General features: G+C 37.8%; 2 protein-coding genes across 8 annotated transcripts in view; one reads left to right on the forward strand and one right to left on the reverse strand.

Moving 5' to 3' along the window:
- pde9aa (phosphodiesterase 9aa) overlaps window positions 1-11114 on the forward strand; it is a 45071-nt gene extending 33957 nt beyond the window's left edge. For 3 of the 7 annotated variants that reach the window (XM_079821996.1, XM_079821994.1, XM_079821998.1), the window contains 7 exons: window positions 3222-3378; window positions 3483-3596; window positions 3682-3786; window positions 10152-10280; window positions 10385-10480; window positions 10557-10612; window positions 10898-11114. In XM_079821996.1, the coding sequence (XP_079678122.1) occupies window positions 3222-3378; window positions 3483-3596; window positions 3682-3786; window positions 10152-10280; window positions 10385-10480; window positions 10557-10607 (652 nt within the window). In that variant the 3' untranslated portion in view covers window positions 10608-10612; window positions 10898-11114. Of the gene's footprint in view, window positions 1-3221; window positions 3379-3482; window positions 3597-3681; window positions 3787-10151; window positions 10281-10384; window positions 10481-10556 lie in introns of all 7 variants that reach the window. The other 4 variants (XM_079821997.1, XM_079821999.1, XM_079821995.1 and 1 more) reach the window with 3 other exon arrangements.
- wdr4 (WD repeat domain 4) lies at window positions 10645-22922 on the reverse strand. The gene is made up of 11 exons (XM_079822002.1): window positions 22817-22922; window positions 21508-21576; window positions 21277-21423; window positions 18960-19116; window positions 18051-18163; window positions 17906-17966; window positions 16510-16611; window positions 14330-14394; window positions 14020-14206; window positions 13864-13936; window positions 10645-11571 (listed from the first exon to the last, which is right to left on the reverse strand). The coding sequence occupies exons 1-11, from the start codon at window positions 22897-22899 to the stop codon at window positions 11384-11386; spliced, it is 1245 nt and encodes a 414-aa protein (XP_079678128.1). The 5' UTR covers window positions 22900-22922; the 3' UTR covers window positions 10645-11383.
- Between the last annotated feature and the right edge of the window lie 152 nt (window positions 22923-23074).

Raw genomic sequence — 23074 nt, forward strand, 5'->3', positions numbered from 1 at the left:
CAACAAGAGTAGCATTATAACTTCCAACACACTCAAATAATGTATCTAATATGATAAAATATATAATCATATATAATCACTATATAGTATATATAATTGGTAATATCCCACTACTTTATAGTTGTTGTTTTGCCATTTGATAATATTTCACAATATTGCTGTTTTTACTGTACTTTTGATCAAATAAATGCAACCTTGATGAGCATAAGAGATGTCAATCAAAAACAATCATACCAACCCCAAACTTTTGAACAGTTGTGTATATATTTGTGCCCCTAAAATTGGGATTATTTTGTGATTTTTCATTTCAAATTTAAAGGGATAGTTCACCCCAATGTTACGACCTCTTACGTTGGTCTAGGGTTGGAAGAGGTAACATTGAGATTATGATCAAATTTGGAGTGATTGTGGTGGCTAGAGACAACGCTAAACGAAGTAATCCGAAAGAAGAGTGATTTATTATACATACGTGAAAATAAGTGTTCTGTAAGGCCCGCTCAATCGGCCGAACGAAGGTTTCCGATAAGCAATTTATATGATAATTTATCAAGACATCTGATTATTCTATTTAACTCTTTACTCTTATTGAACTCGTTCATTCGATTCTCAGAGTCGCACAGGGTCCTCGTACAGGGTCCTCGTACCATCCGTTCGTTATGCAGGCCCACAATCACAAACTCGCCAGTCTTGGTGATCTAGGTAATTGACTATACTATGTAGAGGGTTGCTTTCATGCTCACTCACTCTAAAAGTATTTTATTTAGTTCCCATAGATCTGTGTACACTTGAATAAAGAACGTTATCTCTAGTCAGAGGTCATGACCACAACTTTAGATATAAGCTGACCAATTCTTTCTCTAATAGTACTACTTGCGCTGCGTCCGAAATCAAATACTTCCCTACTATATAGTATGCAAAAAACAGTCCACCAAAAAAGTAGTTCGTCCGAATACATGAAAAGTCCCCTGATGACCTACTACTTCCGGTGAGATTCTGAAGTGTGCATTCGATGGAGACTTTATTATCTCATGAAGCCACGGGAGAGGATTAGTGAATGGAAGTGAAGCGACGCAACTGATGTTGACAGTATGAATAGTAGTTCTGGGGCCCGTTCTTCGTACCTCGCTAACTCAGTTAGCTGGATTTGATTGTTGACGATTTGGCATGATCTTGGATTGTTTGGTTCTTCGAAGCTCATCCTGGACTTGCTGTCATAGCAACAGGTCCGTAAGCTTAAACCTGCTCGGGAGCAGGCTTATTTCATGTAAACAGGATTAGATTGCATCTTGAGGTGATACTTAAAATCTGTCCCAGCCACTGCTACTTTATTACAAGAGTTCATTACTGAACCAGGGGCAATAATAAAAATTTAAAATAATAATATAAAAATGTTATATTGTATATGTATATGAGAATGTATAATGTTGTGTATAATACTATAGACACAGCCTCTTGATTGAGCGATTTATTTGTGATGGAATAATTACTTTATATAATTTTGTTTTTATTGGTTTACACACATGTTGTACAGTTAATCTGAGCCGTGCATTAAGTGATCACGGATATTATGGGAGTGGCTTGATGCAGCGCAAGAGAGGATAATTTGATCATGACCCATAAGAAACTTTAATACTGTCACGTTACAAATTTGCTTCAAATTTAATTTAAAATTAAATTACAACATTGAAATAAAAATGTAAAGGGTGTACAAATACTGTATAAAATCGTGAATATAAATAATTGGTAATCATGTAAAAAAAAAAAAAAAAAACATTTACCATTTATCTATTATAACTTTTATGTTGGTTTGGTCGTTTGGCTGTTTCCTTATAAAGGTTCAGAAATTCGTGTTTTTTTTTGCCAGGTGGCTTTTTAATTATATGATGTCATTACGTTGCTGTCTTGACACCAGCCAATCGCTGCATTGCTGATTGTGGTTTCGAGTACCGATGCATCTGCCCTCTTCAGGGAACACAAGAAACCCACAAAAAAAACCCCACGAATTTCTGAACCTTTATAAGGAAACAGCCAAACGACCAAACCAACATAAAAGTTATAATTGATAAATGATAAATGTTTTTTTTTTTTAACATGATTACCAATTATTTATATTCACGATTTTATACAGTATTTGTACATCCTTTACATTTTTATTTCAATGTTGTAATTTAATTCTTAATTCAATTTGAAGCAGATTTGTAACGTGACAGTATTAAAGTTTCTTATGGGTCAAGATCAAATTATCCTCTCTTGCGCTGCATCAAGCCACTCCCATAATATCAGTCATCACTTAAATTAATGCACGGCTCAGATTAACTGCACAACATGTGTCTAAACCAATAAAAATAAAATTATATAAAGTAATTATTCCATCCCAAATAAATCGTTCAATCAAGTGTCTGGCTATAGTATTATACACAACATTATACATTCTCATATACATATACAATATAAAATTTTTATATTATTTTTTAAAATTATTATTATTGCTATTATTATTACTGGTTCAGTAATGAACTCTTGTATTAAAGTAGCAGTGGCTGGGACAGATTTTAAAGGTTTAAGCTTACGGACCTGTTACTATGACAGCAAGTCCAGGATGAGCTTCGAAGAACCAAACAATCCAAGATCATGCCAAATCGTCAACAATCAAATCCAGCTAACTGAGTTAGCGAGGTACGAAGAACGGGCCCCTGGTCAATAAAAAAAAGTCAATAGCACAGTATTTTTAGTAATATGCACCTATAGGCGGGTGCACAACACGCGTACACTCTGCTTATTACACGCAGCAGCACACAAACATTTTTAATTATTAAAAATAAAAGGATTCCTCTCTTTCAGTAAATAGCGAATCTGCCATGGTGCAAGTGCAACTGGCTTTTAAATAGAATGGGAAATGAGACTCTGATTGGTTTATTGCACGTTACGCCCCAAAACACATCCATGACTCATTAAGGGACTAGGGACAACCCTTTTGGACCATGCGCCGACCGTTTTTTCCATCATTGAATTAGCAAAAGTGGATTTGGACACGTCCTAAGTGCACCTGCACCATCCGCTTCAGACCATGCGCTCAGATCGTTAAAATAGGGCCCATTGTGTGCCACATTTCTGCCATTCTGCCACTTAGACACAAAATGCAAGTATAATTTGTGTTTGCATTTGGCACCGGTCGAGTGTTTTTGGACCCTGTACACAACACCATCCTCTCTCTTTTCCAGGTATCAGATTAATGCTCGCACAGAGCTGGCCGTGAGGTACAATGACATCTCTCCTCTGGAGAACCATCACTGCGCTGTGGCCTTCCAAATATTCTCTCAGCCAGACTGCAACATCTTTGCCAACTTTGATCCTGAAGCCTTCAAACAGATTCGTCAGGTGTGCCTCGGGGCCTTTAAGCTAAGCTTCAGCACACACTTATGTTAACACATTTGTCCTTGAGCAATGTATAATGATTCTGTCTGTTATTTTGTCTCTGACAGGGAACCATCACCCTGATACTGGCCACAGACATGGCCCGACATGGAGAGATTCTGGACTCTTTCAAACAGAAAGTGGATAACTTTGACTTCACTAATGAGGAGCATGTTACTTGTGTGAGCTTTCTTAACCCATTTTACAATATTAATATTCACCTACACAAAAAGTGCTGTGATGAGCTTATTAATCTCTCTGTGACAGCTAAAGATGGTGTTGATCAAGTGCTGTGACATCTCTAATGAAGTCCGGCCAATGGAAGTCGCTGAGCCGTGGGTGGACTGTTTGCTGGAGGAGTACTTCATGCAGGTAGATAAGCTATCATTACAATAAGCGGGTGAGTGAGGGATGGCGGGTTTGTGTGTAACTCACTGAAAATGAGCATTGGAAGTGTTTCAGATATTTCAGTATCTATATGTATCGAAACAATTATATTTTTGACTGCATTGCACTTTGTTTATTATTTCAGATGCCTTTTTAAAAGACTACAATTGAAAAATGGATATATTATATATAAAAGTTGTTATCATCTGTTGCCGTTGTACAAGCAGGATGTGGCGGATGCTTGGTGTTGTATTTGTCCCTTCTGTCCTCCTCTGTTGAGTGGACGGCTAGACACTGATGAACGCTGTTTTTTACACAAAGTCATGGCATCCGGAAAAAACGCCAAGCACTTAGCATGAAATACACACTCAGTGCCTCGTCACGCTGCTGCCATATTTAAATACGTGCCAAATCCTATTGAAAACATACACTGGCCATAAAAATGGACACATTTTTCACATTTCCACGCTTTGGTGGACACACGGCCTAGAGATTTTAAATGTTTTTATTTCATAGAAATGCTTCACAAATTCTTTTGAACTTTCCATAATAAAAAAAATTCTCGAGCCCCAAATCAGCATATTACAATGATTTCTGAAGGATCCTGTGACACTAAAGACTGGAGTAATGATGCTGAAAATACAGCTTAGCCATCACAATAACAAATTACATTTTACATAAATGTGTTAATAGTTCATATAAATTATAATAATATTTCCCAATATTACTGTTTTCTCTGTATTTTTGATCAAATAAATAATTCAGCCTTGTTGAGGATAAGAGACTTATTTCAAAAAACGTTAAAGGGTATATCTCACAGTTTCTGCCAATATCATGTTAATCTTGAGTACCTATAGAGTAGTATAGAGCTCCTGAGGTCACGTGACCCACTCTGTTTACCAGAGGTGGAAAGAGTAACAAAATATTCTACTCAAGTAAAAGTACTATTACTTCAATGAAATTTTACTTAAGTACAAGTAAAAGTACCGGTCTAAAAATGTACTCAAGTAAAAGTAAAAAGTAGTTCATTTAAAATGTACTCAGAGTAAAAGTTACTGAGTTACTTTTTTTAACAGCGGGGTGGGGGACTCTCTCGTGGGGGGTTGTAATAGAATGAGGCTTTCACGATATTAATTATTTAATAAATAAACTGTATTTTTAAATTATGGTTATTATTTTCACCAGTTAAAATGGCGTTAAATTAATGGAAAAAATGTAAATAATAAAAAAAAAAAAAAGTATTACAATTTCAATAAAACATGTCTAACGAACTAAATTAAATAAATTATTATGAATTAGATTAACAACTTTAAGAATAATAGAGTCCTATGAAATTTTCTTTTTATGATTTAATACAAATACATTAGCCTACCAAAACGGTGGTAATCAAATAAAATGTAACAAACTTTTATCCTTGAATTTTTTTTGGCAAAGCGCTGCAAAACAGTTTTTACTAAATTAAACCATGGATTTAAAAATATATTCTTAAATAATGTTTAAATTATGTATTATTATTATTATTGTTATTAATATGATTATTTTGACAAGTATTCTATTGTAGGCCTACAATAGTGATATATTTCTGTCACAATTTCATCTAAACCAAATGTGGCCTGTTTCAGAGTGTATGTGACAACGGTTTTTAATCAAACAAAATGATGAAAATGCTCATTAGGGGGTCTCAGATCAGCTCTGGAAATGTTAATGTGTTCATGTCCAAATATGGTTTGTGGGACGTTAAACACCACAAGCATCGCGTAGTTGAGTATGTAGCCTAGTAGACGAAGCGGCGCTGCTCATTCACACAGAGACAGAACAAGCAGATCATATATTTAAATAGCAATGTGTTTTGAGCTTTAATATTCACAGACCATGTCGCAATTTGATTTATTATTTATTATTCGATGTATTCATTCATCCATTAGTTTGTGTTTTATGTGGCATCTGCATTATACTGTAAATTAAAATGTCATGTCTGGATTCCGGGATTCCCTCTGCATCACAGAATTCATTCGGCCTTAAGTTATAAACGTACCTTTATCTGCACAGAGGGATGGTGTTCCCGAACATGTTCTATGTGTTTCCTCCTTTGCATCAACATTTATTTTGCTAATTTGATATCCTCCAGGACAACACCCGGCTATTTTTTGTCTATATCCAAAGTATTTCCATACTGTCCAGGGGTTCACAACGGCGTTTCGCTTTCAGCTGGGTCTAACGTTTGTCATCTTTTTCTGATTTTAGCGTTTGTTCTCCCACCCTTCAACTCAATGCAGTCGTTTCCGGATCGCAGTTTTCCCCCATTTGTATTATTTATTTTTACTCAGTAACGGATGTGGTTTAAAATGTAGTGTGGTACAATACTTCAAACAAAACATACTTAAGTAAAAGTAAAATTACAGATTTTTAAAACTACTTAAAAAAGTAGAAGTACACAGAAAAACTACTCAATTACAGTAACGCGAGTAAATGTAATTCGTTACTTTCCACCTCTGCTGTTTACGACACCATTTTGGCAGGCAAGAACAGCCGGCGCCAGCATGAGTTTCAAGGCAACGGAGTTCACTGCGCACTTTAATTCAAAAGACATAGACTTTTACGTAGCAAAACTTAATAGATTAAACATAACCGTATGCCTATAATGTCCCCGGGGTGCTTTTCACGTGTATCGATAAAGGAACGGGTAGCTTTTCTGTCAGGACACCTGTTGCACCAGCTGTGCGCAAGTTACAACCTGCCTAGTTTTGACGTAAATGGCATTAAATTACAACTTATGCACTCCTAAATATTTTTGCGTTGCACCATTAAACTTAGATGAAGCCTAAATCTACGTATAAACTAAATATTTACGGAAGCTTCCGATCGGGAGTAACATTAACTGATAGAATAGCAGGCAGACTGAACTGCATCAATAAGCTCTTGTTTTACATTACAGACTTTAGGTGTGTCTCTATCAGCTCCCTAGTTCACTAGTCAGGCCACTGCTTCAGATCGTTAAAATAGGGCCCATTGTGTGCCACATTTATCTGCCACTTGGACATAAAATGCAAGTATAATTTGTGTTTGCATTTGGCACCGGTCATGGAGTCAGCCCATTGACTTATGTCCTGATCAGTGCCCTGACTACTGAACCAGGCAGCTGATTGAGACGCACCCTTCAATTCTTTACATTTCAAATAGCCTTTCTTGATGTTATTTATATATAAAAGCACTTATGTTATTCACGATTAAGTATCGTATTTAATGGGAACTTATTTTTATTATTAGTTACGTGAGGCAGAAGTAGTAAAGAATAAGGAATAAACTGAAATTCTCGACATTTCAACAACTTACTGTGATAAAACGATTTCCCATTTGCTTTCCCCCGCCTGTTCTGGCATCCTAGCGTACATCAGCTGTCCATCATGTTGAAATAGAAAGGTTTAAACAGTCTTTTTAAATTGTTTTATAGATACCAATGCAACAGTCCCTGGTTGCCTGCCAAAATGGCGGAGTTTAGGCTGTGTGACGTCAACATCCGGAGCTCTATTGCATCATTCATATCTCCGAGTCGTCTTTAGTTTAATCATGTTTATAAAAGACAGACACACTGTACCTATTCTTTCCAAAAACAGCCGAACTCGTGGAGGCGTGCAGTGGGTAGAGCTGAAGAGTCACAAGCACACACACACTTATGACACAACACATCATGGCATTATCCCTGGATAACTTTGCATTCACTATACATTTTGTGTGGTTTACATTATATGCACTTATGCACAGATTGCCAACAAAACACAGACATTTGATGCAGGTTCACTCACCGCCTGCGATTTCGACTCGTGACCAGGAACAAACAAACTGCATCCACGGTTTCCTTAAAGGTAGGGTAGGTAGGATTTGGTTAAAAAACTTTTTTTCCAAATTTGTTTAAACTTTCTTTATATATCAATACATAATTCAAATGTAAGTACTCAGAATAAGAAAGTATAAAAATTGAGTGTCTGTAGACCTCTCACGACTGTTTTAAAGACAGCTCATTATTTCCATTCACTCTACCTTCTCCCTTCTGGGCTCTTTCCAAAGCCACGCCCCCAAAACACATGAACGCGCTACGCCGACCACGAACAGCTGAAAGAAGCATTATTTACCGAGGCGAGCGGAGAAGTGCATGTAGTGACATCATGTCAGAATCACATGTAATAAAAAATCTAACTTTATCATTATGAATATAAACAAATAAGATGTATTTTAGTACTCTCTATCAAGCTAGAATACCGATACTGGTAAATTTTAAAATACACACACAATACAGTGTCTACAACACACACAGATACAAGATAAAAACATCAACATAAACATTGGTAGAGAATATAAAAACAAACCAAGGGCCGAAATAAACGTGTGCTAGTGAGACATGCTTCATGAAAACATAAACCAAAAAAATGTATAATCAGAATGAAAGATTACCTGTCCAGCAGAAATACAGCCTCTTGAACTCAAATCAAACGGGTGCGCCAGGGTTGCCAGTTTTTCACAACAAAATCCGCCCAATTGCTACTCAAAACTAGCCCAAAACAAGCCCAATCGCGTTTGGGGGATAAAATATGTGTCTTTTTGGTAGGGCTGCCTGCTAAAATTCGCAAATCCCGGGGCAAAATATCACATAATTGGGGTCGCTTCAACCCGCGGACATGAAAAACAGCCAGCGGAAACAGACTTGGCAACACTGGGGCGCGCGCATGTGGGCAGATCCTGGAGCAAAAGCGGCGGTAGCCATGGCAGCGAGAGAGAGTGACAGTCGCCCAAGCCAATCACTTGTTTCGGCCCGAACGAAAATAATGAGCGGTGTTTATTGCAGATTAAAAAAAGAGTCACTAGATTTTTATACTCTCTTTTTCAGAGTACTTAAATTTTAATTATGTATTGACATATAAAGAAAGTTTAAACAAATTTGGACAAAAGTGTTTTAGATCATACTTACCTACCCCACCTTTAAAGGGTTAGTTCACCCAAAAATGAAAATTCTGTCATTAATTACTCACCCTCATGTCGTTCGACACCCGTGAGAACTCATATTCAGAACAGAAATGAAGATATTTTTGTTGAAAGCTGATGGCTGAGAAAGGCTTCAGATAGGCCTCCATTGGCATTCAGTACATTGACACTTCCAAGATCCATAAAAGGCACTTAAAACGTCGTTACAAAGTCCATCTCACCACAGTGGCTCTACAATAATTTTACGATGCGACGACAATAGTTTTTGTGCGCAAAAAAAAAAATCAAAATAACACCTTTATCCAACTTGTTCTTGACTTCCGTGTATGCCTCCACGATGCATGCGCGAGAATATGACGCAGATTCGGACACATGACCCAGAAGCGATTTGTTTACAAGCAGAGGAAGACGTGCGTGTCTAAGCTGTTGAATTCTACATTGTTCGTGCTTTAGGTCTCTGCGTAGTTCTCAAAATCGGGCTAAAGTGTGCATTTCATGGATTCCCGAACGCTGGTGCTACGTCTTATTCTCGCGCATGCGTCGTGGAGGCACACACGGAAGACAAGAACAAGTTGGATAAAGGTATTATTTGATTTGTCGTCGCATCGTAAAATTATTGTAGAGTCACTGTGGTGAGATGGACTTTGTAACGACGTTTTAAGTGCCTTTTATGGGTCTTGTGAGTGTAAATGTGCTGAATGCCAATGGAGGCCTATCTGAAGCCTTTCTCAGCCATCAGCTTTCAACAAAAATATCTTCATTTGTGTTCCGAATATGAACGGAGGTCTTACAGCTGTCGAACGACATGAGGGTGAGTAATTAATGACAGAATTTTAATTTTTGGGTGAACTAACCCTTTAACTCTGGGTTATTTGGGAAGCTGAACAATGTTATCTTTCCCTCATAACCAGAAACACGCTTCTTTAGTAACATTGTTGATTTTGTGGTCTAAAAACAAAATGACAGCGATGCCGACGGCTTCTGTAACCTGAACAAAGCTTGTTTATGGGTGTGCTCGTGCTCTCGCTCTGGTTGATGTGCACACCTGCTCATCCGGTAGAAGTACCCATAAAAGGAATTTCGCCCTTTATGATGTCATACAGGGCCATACTCGGAAAAAAACTTTCTGAAACTTATTCCGAACTGTATTTTGAACAGCAGTACTCTGATACGTCCATCTCATTTTGTGAAATTTTGGCCATGTTTAGCATCATAATCCAACTTTTTTAACAGTTTAAATAAATCAGAATGCATGAAATGGCATTAGACCCCCTCCCCCCCTCATTAGTAAATCATACCAACCCCAACGTTCTGAATTATCTTTTTAGACCATTTGTTTCTTCATCGGAATTGTGTCGTTCTCTCTCAAACAGAGTGACCGAGAGAAGGCAGAGGGTTTACCTGTCGCTCCTTTCATGGACAGAGAAAAAGTGACCAAGCCCACTGCTCAGATCGGCTTCATCAAGTTTGTCCTGATCCCCATGTTTGAGACAGTGATGAAGGTGAATTGGTTAGGACTCGAAAGTACATAGTGAAAACTGCAGGCTGAAATCAACTACTTAAAAGATTCTTAGTTGTGATATTGTTTGTCCTCTATGTGTTCCAGTTGTTTCCTCAGATTGAGGAGGGAATGGTACAGCCCTTACGAGAGTCCCGGGACAGATACGAGGAGCTTAAACAGATTGATGACGCCATGAATGAGGTCAGCAGCAAGCACGATTGTGTTTTAAACTAGCATTAGCTATTTACATCTTACAATCCCTGTTTTTTTCCCATAGGTGCAGAAAAAGAAAAGTGAAAATTTAACAATGGGAGGAAAAAAGAAATGAGGAAGGTCAATGTTGAAATGTACTGCACGCTACTTATAATGCATTATAGTTATTATGGTTACACTTTATTTTACAGGATGTGTACTTACAGTGTAGTTACCCAAGAAAGTACTGGTAATGCAAGGTTAGGTTTAGGGGTAGGTTCAGGGTTAGTACCTAGTTATGACCCAGTTATTGTAATTGCTATAAGTACATAGTAGGCTATGTACATGCAGAACAGGAATAAAGTGGTACCGTTATTATTTGGGTTATGTTTACAGCAAAACCTACCCTGTCTTTGTTTGTTTCAGCTGGAATCTTCCTCAGAGGCAGTAAAATGTGGGAAATGAGTGAAATCTTGGCCATCTGCTCAGAGAATCCAAAGCATCTTTCAGGGAATTGAATCGTGTACAGCTCGGCTATGAACTATGTGTGTCGTTTTTATTTGGTTTTGTAAAAAGTATAAACATTATACAGGATGTACAGATTTTTAGTCACTTTTACTCAAAAAAATAAAAGTCTAACTTTAAAAAAACTGAAGCCACAAATCTTGTTTTTAACTGCATTCTGTTATAACAGTATCGTGTTCATTCCTGTCCTCAGATGAAATTGTCAAGTGCGAGTGAAAGTATAGTGCACTCTAGTGGCATAACAGCAACTTACCCTTCAGACAGAGACCAAGTAGTTTAAACTGAAAGGCTTTACTGAATGAATTAAAAAAAAAAACATAGTCATTGTGAATTAACAAAATGAACTGTTTATAATGACAAAAAGCAGAAATTAAAAAATACGTTCTCTCAGCTGGTGTTTTGAGGCACAGCATCGCTCTCCGTTTTACTTTTTTTGTTGGGTTTAGAGCCGTTTGCTGCTGATCTCTTCTTATTCTCCTGTTCTAGCCTTTCCTGTTTCTTTTGCAAATATGACGCCATGTTGTCGAAGTTCACTTTATACAGGTGCTTAAACTGACTCTCCAGTCCCACAGACCCTGTGAAGAGAGGATGAGGGAAAAGATACAGTAGGCTTTATAGGATTAGTGTATCTAAATTATCACCATGATAAAAAAAACTGTAAACCCTGTTTGCACACAATATACAGCATGCGTTGTGTCGCCTGATTGCCTTTTTTGTAAAAATTTCCACCTTTAGGTAGTAATACAGGTTTCTTTTTGCGGTGAAATCTTTACTGATTTTAATGAAGTAAATACAAGAATACATTTTATACTATTAGTAATATTTCAAGATGAACACTTACTGGACTGGAGAAACTTATATTAAAAGCATTAAATGTTTTGAGATAATAAATCGAAGCATTTAAATATAATCTTAAGACATTATTGGGAGATATACCCCCGGTTTCACAGACAATGCTTAAGCTAGTCCTAGACTAAAATGCATGTTTGAGCTGTTTTAACTGAAAGAATCTTGCACTGACAATTCTTAAAATATGTCAGTGGCATTGTTTTGTCTCAAGATGCACACCAGTAATGTTTTTTTCTTGGGCACGTTTATAAAAGTTACTTAAATGTCCTAATTGAACTAAGGCCTAATCCTGGTTTAGTCTAAGCCCTGTCTGTGAAACCGGGCCATAGTACCCTATCATACATCCAGCGCAATGCGACGCAAGTGTTTTTTGCTAGTTTCATCCCAACGCAGTTCTCATTTTCACGTTCAGCTCCACGTTGTTTAAATAGCAAATGCATCTGCGCCTATCTGTTCGCCCATGGGCGTGCTGGTCTGAAAACGAGGTGTGTTCAGGCGCATTGTTGGCACGTTGTTGACCAACAGAAACCTGGTCTAAAGTCAATAGTGCAGTATTTTTTGTGTTATTTAAAGGGCACGTTAGTAATATGCACCTATAGGCGGGTGCACAACGCACGTATACTCTGCTTATTACACGCACACGAACGAAGCTCAATTAAAAACAGCATTTTACATTGCAGAAGCACACAAACATTTTTAAATATTAAAAATAAAATGATTCCTCCCTGGAGAAGCGTTCAGTCTTTCCGCTCGCAAAGTCTGCCATGTGCAAGCGCAACTGGCTGTTAAAGGGAATGGGAGATGAAACTCTTTGGCTGTTAAAGGGAATGGGAGATGAAACTCTGATTGGTTTATTGCATGTTACGCCCAAAACACACCCATTACTCATTAAGAGACTAGGGACAACGCTTTAGACCATGCGCAGGGCGCGCCAACCGTTTTTACCGTCGTTAAACTAGCAAAAGTGGATTCGGACAATGCGCTCAGATCGTTAAAATAGGGCCCATAGAGTGACAACTGATATTTATATGCATTTTATGCAAATAGTTATACCTTGATTTGCATTACAAGCATTTAATATTACTTCTTGACAATATAAATAACATCTGCTGCACCAAATTGCATCTTTTCGAACAAAAAAAGTAGTTGTTTTTTCCTTCTTGATTGTGAACTCCATATTCTCACTATATGGCCCATAAAATCCTGATGTATCAAATATGATATAAATCCATTAAAACATAAAACACATATGCAGACTTTTTTCCATTTTAAGATTTTCTTTTATATTCTTGTCTAAAGGTTAAAAAAAAAAAAAATCTATTATTTGATATGTTAGGCTTCACAGGGTTAAAGGGGTCACATTAAAAAAAATTCCCCCTAAGATCCACTTTGAGGAAATTTTACCCTTATCAATAACCCAGGATGTGTCGAGTTTATGAAAATCGAACTTGTGTCTACGACCTAATTTTCAAGTGATTTTTTGGACTTGATATTTTGATATTTGAAAGCTTGTCTTCATAGGACTCAACTCTTGAACCTCAAAAGATTAAAGGTTCGTTTACACGACTACAATGTACTAAAAACAGAAAAGATTTTTGCATACAGACGACAACGTCAACACGATCCCCATTCACAGAGATCCGTGAAAACGACTAAAAACTCGGTATTATTCATGCCAGGCCAGTAGTTGACGATGTCACTTTGTAAAGAAACACTTCGCGCCTATAGACTAAACACGTAATATGCATGCGCATGACGTCCCCGTTTTCACAAATTCACATTTTTGACAATAATGGTATAATTTTCAAAAACTTGCACTTTGAAAACCGTTTTCAAAACCTTGCATTTTCAGGCCCCAAAATGCAGTTGTGTAAATGAATGGTCAAAACGCATAAAAAGTTTTCCGTCTTTACTTGAAATCAGTGTCGTGTAAACAGCCCCTAAATTTGCTTTCTCGTGATATGACCCCTTCATTATGGATAGTGGTTTGTTTCATGATTATATTTGCGGATTCCTACCTTGAAAGACATTCCACTGAGTCTGTAATGCTTCAGTGACCCTCCTCAATTCAGGCGTCTCTGAGTCACACGGCTATAAACAAGCACAAGCAGTTAGTAAGAGCAGAGTTAGTAAGTTCAGAGTTCAAAGACAGTCACAGTAGAGCATGTATGGACCTTCCAGTGCTGCTCAGAGTATCGATACAGCAGCACGTTCAACTCTTCACTCTCCAGTAAGACCCACAGTTGGCTTTGTGAATCAAAGGTCACGTCCCAGGGGGCAAGAGGAAGAGCGAGAGTCTCGGCGGGGTTCAGGCTGCCCTCTGTCCCAGATTCCACCATGAAGAGCTGAACTGAGGGGAATCTACACAGATGGATATGATATAACCCGTTAGACTTGTGGGGAATACCGTTGTTGTCACTGAGATTCTCCCAGAATCCCGTTAGAAGGATGATCAGTACAGAAATATGATGAAATGAAACACACCTCTCACACTGGACAGCTATGTGTTGCCCATCTGGTGAGCTGATGATCCTGCTGACAGCAAACCTCTAAAGACACAAAGATATATATAGTCACAGTGCCACTGGCTCTCTTTAGAGATCAGCCACAATTACAAAATATACACAGCTGGATTTGAATGGAAATAAACACTTTATACCAGTGGCGCTAAACCTGTTGAACCCGAATTGTCCCAAACAATTGAAGGCCCCCCATATTATAATATAGTTCTAAAATAGATCAAAAATATTTCTTCCAGTATTTCTGCTGTACTTAAAGGAACACGCCGACTTTTTGGGACTTTAGCTTATTCACCGTATCCCCCAGAGTTAGAGAAGTCCATACATACCATTCTCATCTCCGTGCGTGCCATAACTCTGTCTGGCGCACCCACCGCTAGCCTAGCTTAGCACTGTGTAATATCATAGTGCCGCTGCACCCATGGTACGCAGGAATGAAAGAATAGTTCCTAGCCATATCGGTCTAGAAAATCGCAACTTTTAATTTTCCGCCGGTCTTAGTACGCAACGTGACTATACACATCACAACATGTAAATAGGAAAATGTTGGTGTTATTTTGTCACTTATTGAGCAGTAGGCTAGCTGGAACCGTTTACCTCCAGTCTTTGTGCTAAGCTAGGCTAGCGGTGGGTGCGTCAGACAGAGTTATGGCACGCATGGAGATGAGAATGGTATGGACTTATCTAACTCTGGGGATACGGTGAATAAGCTAAAGTCCCAAAAGGTCGGCATATTCCTTTAAGACAAAGCTGCTTGTTTTCAAACTTTTATTAACACAAACTGGGTAGACATATTCAATGAATCAAACACAATTAAAGGTGGAGTAACCAACATTGATTTCAAATCACCAAAACAAACACGCCCCTATTTTGATAGCTCCGCCCCACACATACGTAACCCAGGTAACAACTATGGCAGAATCTGCTGTGCCAGCCGGCCGAGGGCATGATGTCATTAATAAGTGAAAGCAATGTGTGTTACTATGGTAATCCAGGTCAAATGTTCAGTGAAAAAGTCATCCCTTACATCCCAAAAACACAAACACAGTTCTCATGAACAACTCGATAGCACAAGCACGAAAACAAAATCAATGTTACTCGCCTATCGAGAAGAAATAAAGCAACCTCTGCCTTCGCTCCTAGAGTTCTCTCCAGCGCTGGAAAGCTGATACTTCTTGCCTGATCGAAAGCCTTCTTTTGTTCCATAGACATCTTCCACATTTGTTTTTTATCTGCCATTCTGTCGTCGCTCAGCTAATATCCGTCCTGTGTCGTGTCTTTTGAATAATGACGGGAATTGAGCGCTCTTTTCTCCTCGTCATTAGTAGACACGCCCCTTACTGCTGATTGGTTATACGTTTGTTTTGGTAGTCGGCCCGAGACACTTTTCTAAAGCGGTTTTGAAATACCACTTACCCCACCTTTAATTAAAAAAATTTGCATTTTTTCACTTTTAGCATTTTAATTTAGATTGTTTTAATACATACAAATGTAATTAATTATGTCTAGGGTTTTAAGAATGGCAATAAAAAGTTAGATTAATAAAAACATTAAATCATATCATTAACAAATATTACATTACAATGCTTTACATTGTTAATGTATCTTCATGTTATTAAAATATGATAATTTGATATATATTCAAACATAAATTAATGATTCATTATATTAATTAAATGACTAATTCAATTAGGATTGTTATGCATTTGCACAGTTTAAAAGTCTTTATCATAAAAGCATCCCTTGAAAAATCTGCAATGTGTCCTGAAAACACTTTATCCTTCATATTGCTGTGATGCGTGTAGACATTCATATTTAAATTAATCTTGCAGTGCTTTCTTTATTTTTTCTTTTACCTGGAGAATATTCACAACCACGGTTTAATATTGTCATTACCATATTGTGAACTTTACATATTCAAAATAAACAAAGTCAAGATTTGTAGAATTACGAGGGTTTTTTAACAATTAAAAACAAATAAAATTCTAGCCTTATGCCCCAGGGTTCCACAGACCTCCTGTTGAAAACCTTAATATCTCGGTCAATATTATAATGTGATTATTTACATGGGATTGTAGTGCACATTGTGTGTGGCTTGAGTGTGATGTCTGTTCGAAAGGCTGATTGAAAACACATAGACTGCACCTTTTCTGTGTCTGAGTTTTCAGAGTCAAGGCCATGTTGCCTCAGGTCAACGCTGTGTAACCGCCGGCCAGTCTCATAATGCCAAACCTTCACTGTGCCATCCTGTGAATACAAACATGTCCAGAATTAAAGAGCACCTATCATGGAATTTTGAAATTTACCTTTCATGTAGTGTGTAACGTAGATCTAAGTGAACAAAAACATCCTGCATAGTTTGAAATATGACAGTGCACCGTATATATAGTTATTTTCTTTCAAAAGTAAGAGTCGACTCTGAGTCATTTTTTAAGAATCGTTAGAAGACCAAAGCTTTTTCTCTGACTAGATGACGTCAACTTGTCAAGTTATTTGAATACGATACGCCCACTTATTGCGCTCCAAGACGCCAGTGAAAACTTGAAAACATCATGGCGACGAGACGCCAGTGAAAACTTGAAAACATCATGGCGACGAGACGCTGTGTTCTGAAGTGCGACTCAAAAGCAAACTTTTTTAATCTGCCCAAGGATGAGCATTTGAAGACTAAGTGGCTTGAAGACAAACCATACATCGTCGCGATTGAGTGTTTATTAGTCGTCAAATGTATGTTTCGCGATCTCAGGAAGCTTTTTTTATGGACTTCTATTATGGCACATGGTTCTTCTTCGTCTGTCTGTACATGGACTACATGTGCACAGAGCGCCCTCCGGCTGCCAGTATGAATTGAAAACAACACATAAGAGACTCAATCGCTCATGATTAGGCTATTTCTGCCCATTTTGAGGAAGTATTGAATAAAAAATACTCCTCTGTTTAGAAATTTGACGCAGACATATGAGAATCTATCAATATGTCTCCTCATCTGCACACTTTTGAACTAAAAGCCCTGAGGGATGTTGATTTGTTGCGAGTCTTCGTGAGGAGAATAGAGGAGTTTTTTTATGAATGAGATCAGCTGAGGCTCATATTACAATCAAACGGTACCGACGCGGTTTTCATATTCATAACTCCTGACACATATTAACAAATTACTGTCACTATAAGACTTTGATGGGCGTTCCGTTTCCGAAAATATCTGCACAGACTATACCAATCACAACTGACTGGGTCATCGGACCAATCACCGCAGATTAGCGTCACGTAAAGGCGGGGTTTTGAAAAGTGAATCACTAAAGGAATCATTTGAGACTCTCTTTCAAAACAGGTAAAAATAAATGCATATTATAAGAAAACTAAAGTCTTTTTTGTCATTGCATGCATGCAAAACTGTTGTTGGGGACTTCTAAAACAATATTTGGAACATTTTAAATGCCATGATAGGTGCTCTTTAAGACTCTTATATAAGCCCTTAAAATCACTATCCCAACAAAATATTACAGTAGAACAGTAAAGAAAAAGCAAACTGGAAAACACCTACTCCTGAACCAGAGAGAAGCCAGTCAGGATGCCCAGCAGGCACAAGCAATGCACTGACAAATCTGCATGAGAAAACAAACATGTCTGAACAAGTGCGAACAACATATGAGGCGTAACGTCACTTGCATCCCACGGTCCACACTTACTCTCTGTGCCCTAGACAGAAAGCCTGAATGTTGTAGGGTGACCGCCGGAAGCTCACTCTGATCTTCTCATCTCGGTCTGCTGTTATGATATATTTATCATCTGGAGAGAGAGCCTGTAGAGGAAAATGCAAAAGGATGAAACATTAAAGGGATATAGTTTACCCCAAAATGAAAATTAGCCCATGATTTACACACCTTCAAGCCATCCTAGGAGACATTCTTCTTTCAGTCGAATACAATCAAGAGTTATATTAAAAATGTCCTGCTAATTCAAGCTTTATAATGGCAGCCCAAAAAAGTGCATCCATCCATTATAAAAGTAGTCCACACGGCTCCGGGGGGTTAATAAAGGCCTTCTGAAGCGAAGGGATGCGTTTGTGTAAGAAAAATATCCATATTTAACACGTTATAAAGTAAAAGATCTAGCTTCCGGCGGACCACCTTCCGTATTCAACTTGCGAAGAAAGTGTAACGCCTCTCGCAGTTCAAAGCGCTTGCGCTACGTCTTTCCCATCATAGCGGCAGTTACACTTTTTATGCAAGTTGAATTTTCGTCTGAAAGAATAATGTCATATACACATAGGATGGCTCGAGGGTGAGTAAATCATGGGCTAATTTTCATTTTTGGGTGAACCATCCCTTTAAACCCCCCCTCCCCCCTTTTTAATTTAATTTAAATTTAAAATTTTTATCTTTGGGCGCTGAACTCACTCCCAAGATAAAAACTGGAACTTTATTAAAGAAATATTCCAGCCATTTAATACTTTCCCTGTTCTAAAGGTAAATGCAAAATGATAAAATATTAAACTCACATTTTTTTAAAGCTGCAAACCATATTAGTTAATGAAATAAATAACGTCACAATGTTAAATATTTTTGTAATAACTGTTGTGTTTGTGTACATCATACCACATCCAGTAACATGGAGAGATGTCCCAGCTTCAGCTCTCCTGGTTTCTGTGGCTCCAGAACAGAGAATGAATATGCATCCCCAGACTTATCAGCCACAAAGACTTCATCCTCAGCCTGAGTAAATACAAGAGACGTGCATCGCCGCGCAACCCACCTACAATAAACAACCATAGACTTACATAGAGCCTACAGAGAAATTAGCATTAAAGTGCCCCTATTATGCCATTAGGTTCCTAATTTTGTTTTCGAGGTCTCCTTTGATAGGTTTACATGCATCCAAGGTACAAAAACAAAAAAAATAATTATATATATACTCTCTATATGCTCTGAATGGTCAGATGGCCCAGTTTGTTGAGATTGGTCTACTCTGCTCTGATTGGTCAGATGGTCTGGTCTGTTGTGATTGGTCAGATGGTCCAGTCTGTTGAGATTGGTCTACTCTACTCTGATTGGTCAGATGGTCTGGTCTGTTGTGATTGGTCAGATGGTCCAGTCTGTTGTGATTGGTCTACTATGCTCTCATTTGTCAGACGGTCCAGTCTGTTGTGATTGGTCTACTCTGCTCTGATTGGTCAGATGGTCCAGTTTGTTGAGATTGGTCTACTCTACTCTGATTGGTCAGATGGTCTGGTCTGTTGTGATTGGTCAGATGGTCCAGTCTGTTGTGATTGGTCTACTCTGCTCTCATTTGTCAGATGGGCCAGTCTGTTGAGATTGGTCTACTCTACTCTGATTGGTCAGATGGTCTGGTCTGTTGTGATTGGTCAGATGGTCCAGTCTGTTGTGATTGGTCTACTCTGCTCTGCTCGGTCAGATGGTCCAGTCTGTTGTGATTGGTCTACTCTGCTCTCATTTGTCAGATGGTCCAGTCTGTTGTGATTGGTCTACTCTGCTCTGCTCGGTCAGATGGTCTGGTCTGTTGTGATTGGTCAGATGGTCCAGTCTGTTGTGATTGGTCTACTCTGCTCTCATTTGTCAGATGGTCCAGTTTGTTGAGATTGGTCTACTCTACTCTGATTGGTCAGATGGTCTGGTCTGTTGTGATTGGTCAGATGGTCCAGTCTGTTGTGATTGGTCTACTCTGCTCTCATTTGTCAGATGGTCCAGTTTGTTGAGATTGGTCTACTCTACTCTGATTGGTCAGATGGTCTGGTCTGTTGTGATTGGTCAGATGGTCCAGTCTGTTGTGATTGGTCAGATGGTCCAGTTTGTTGAGATTGGTCTACTCTACTCTGATTGGTCAGATGGTCTGGTCTGTTGTGATTGGTCAGATGGTCCAGTCTGTTGTGATTGGTCAGATGGTCCAGTTTGCTGAGATTGGTCTACTCTACTCTGATTGGTCAGATGGTCTGGTCTGTTGTGATTAGTCAGATGGTCCAGTCTGTTGTGATTGGTCTACTATGCTTTCATTTGTCAGATGGGCCAGTCTGTTGTGATTGGTCTACTCTGCTCTGATTGGTCAGAAAGTCCAGTTTGTTGAGATTGGTCTACTCTGCTCTGATTGGTCAGATGGTCTGGTCTGTTGTGATTGGTCAGATGGTCCAGTCTGTTGTGATTGGTCTACTATGCTCTCATTGGTCAGATGGTCCAGTCTGTTGTGATTGGTCTACTCTGCTCTGATTGGTCAGATGGTCCAGTCTGTTGTGATTGGTCTACTCTTTCACTCCTTTGGAAGTGCATGGAAAGTGGATTTGCTTTCACACAGAAAACAGCGTCTTCTTAACATGTCGACAACACAAACCAAACTCTTCCAGGCCTCAGCTACAACTACAGTGATTGAGGGTCAAAGCAGACATTGTTCACAGGCAGTAAATGAAGACAAATGAAGGCTGGCATTATGCAAATGTGTTACAAACCAACATGAGGAAATGAGACTGGAATTACTGTTGAATTGACTCTTTTCAGGCAGTCCAGAATCGGTTCTTTCCTTTTGGGAGACAATAACTCCATTTATCACACACTTTGATCTTTGAAACTTTACAAACCTTTTACATTCATAAACATCTATATTACACACTGCATGGATGGTAGAAACTGGTAATATCTGAAAAAGCATATTAGGGGCACTTTAGAGGAACAGTTCAATCAAAAAGAAAAAACGTTTTACTCATCCATATGTTGTTCCAAATTCTGTTCCAGAATTATTATTTGTTTTACTTTCATTTTCCCCTTGATTAAAGAGATATGGGACAGTCCAAGAGTGTCCCGGATATTCTTCATACAGGTTTGGAATTATATGAGTGATGGTGAGTACATTTCATCTTTTAGGTAAACTATTTCTTTGCAATCCTCAGAGATGGGTGTGTGCTGTTACCGTGTACTAATGCACTGCCACGATGGCTCAGTCCTGAAGAGAACAAGACGTTTGTGGTCATCTGTGAGCGCTACATGCTTCCCAGAGGCGGAGACAGCAAATGCAAGAATCCTGTCACTGTCCTTCTCCTCTGGTCCATCTCCAGCACTGCAATACACAAATACACATTTTAAGATTTAGCAGATTATGAAGTTCAATAAATAACTTGCATAACAGAACAAATACAGTTACCTTTTATCATCACCATCAGCTTCTTTTGGTTTTTTCTCAGCTTTGGCACAGTCGAACACAAATGGCTCTCTTATCAGAACAGAATAAAAAATTTAAAAAGGCAACTAACATTAATTTTTCTATTGCAGTACAGAATAAAAAAAAAAACAAGTACAAGGAGCAAATACACAATATAGAGAGATGATAAATTATAATGATAAAATGTCAATGATGAAGATCTCTTATATGATTAATATAAACTTTTTTATATATATAGTTAATGACATATTGGCACGATCATGCTGCAGTGCTGATATCAGTATGACTGAACGCTTGATTGATAATTCATTTTCTGATATGTATGGACTTTAAAAATGTAACAAGATATGCTTCTCTAAATGTATTGTGACAGGTGTTCTATATCTTCAACTGAAGTATAACAATGTGTATTTATCACTAATAGTTTGGACTACAACATTATAACCTATTTTTATAAACTGTACTTAAAAAAATATTTTAATAAATAAAAAGTAAAACAACAACAACAAAAAAACAGCTTTTATTTAAAATATAAATATTTTGTAACAATATACACTGCCTTTCAAAAGTTTGGGGTCAGTAATTTTTGTTCTTTTTTAAAGAAATTAACACTTTTAATCAGAAAGGATGTGTTAAATTGATACAAAAGTGATGATAAAAAATATTTCTATTTTGAATAAATTTTCTTAACTTTTTATTCATTAATGAATCCTGAAAAAAGTATCACAGGTTCCAAAAAAATATTAAGCAGCTCAACTGTTTCCAATATTGATAATAAATCATCATATCAGAATGATCATGTGACACTTAAGACTGGAGTAATGCTGCTGAAAATACAGCTTTGCATCACAGAAATACATTTTATTTTAAAGTATATTAAAATAGAAAGACTTTATTTAATTTGTAATAATATTCACAATATTCCAGTTTTTTCTGTATTAAATAAATGCAGGATTGATGAGCATTACGAGACTTTTTTCAAAAACCTTAAAAATAGCAATGTTTCCAAACTTGTGACCGGTACTGTATATTATAAACACAAATCTGATTATAAACCACCACGAAAATGGTGCAATGATGATGCAAAATAGAATAAAAGACATCTTGGGAAAACTTTGTAGCACAGTACTGATATATATGCAAAATCTCAGGTAACAGCCAATGAAAAAGATGTTGATCATGTAATTGAATCATTTAGTGATGGTTTTTCCGAGAATTGCAGAAATCCTGCTTTTCACCATATCCAGAAAAAATTAGTAGATAGCTGACAGTCTAAAATACAGCTACTCACCGAGACTGTTTAAGGTTTATAGCAACTAAAGTAGTAGAACAGCTTGAAACAAACCAGTCTGCCTTTGAACACACTACAGCCATGATTGTTGTTCACGTGCGAAATGACAGTCGCGCGTTTAATACGTCATTAACATAAACGAGAAGGAATCTGGCATGACGTATCCGCCATTACGAGTGTACCGAAAAAATGTCAATGACACTTTCACTACTGATAATACTTTTGTATTATTAAAATATATTTATTGGTATTCTATTT

This window comes from Gobio gobio, assembly GCF_949357685.1.
Source record: "Gobio gobio genome assembly, chromosome: 7".
NCBI lineage: Eukaryota > Metazoa > Chordata > Actinopteri > Cypriniformes > Gobionidae > Gobio > Gobio gobio.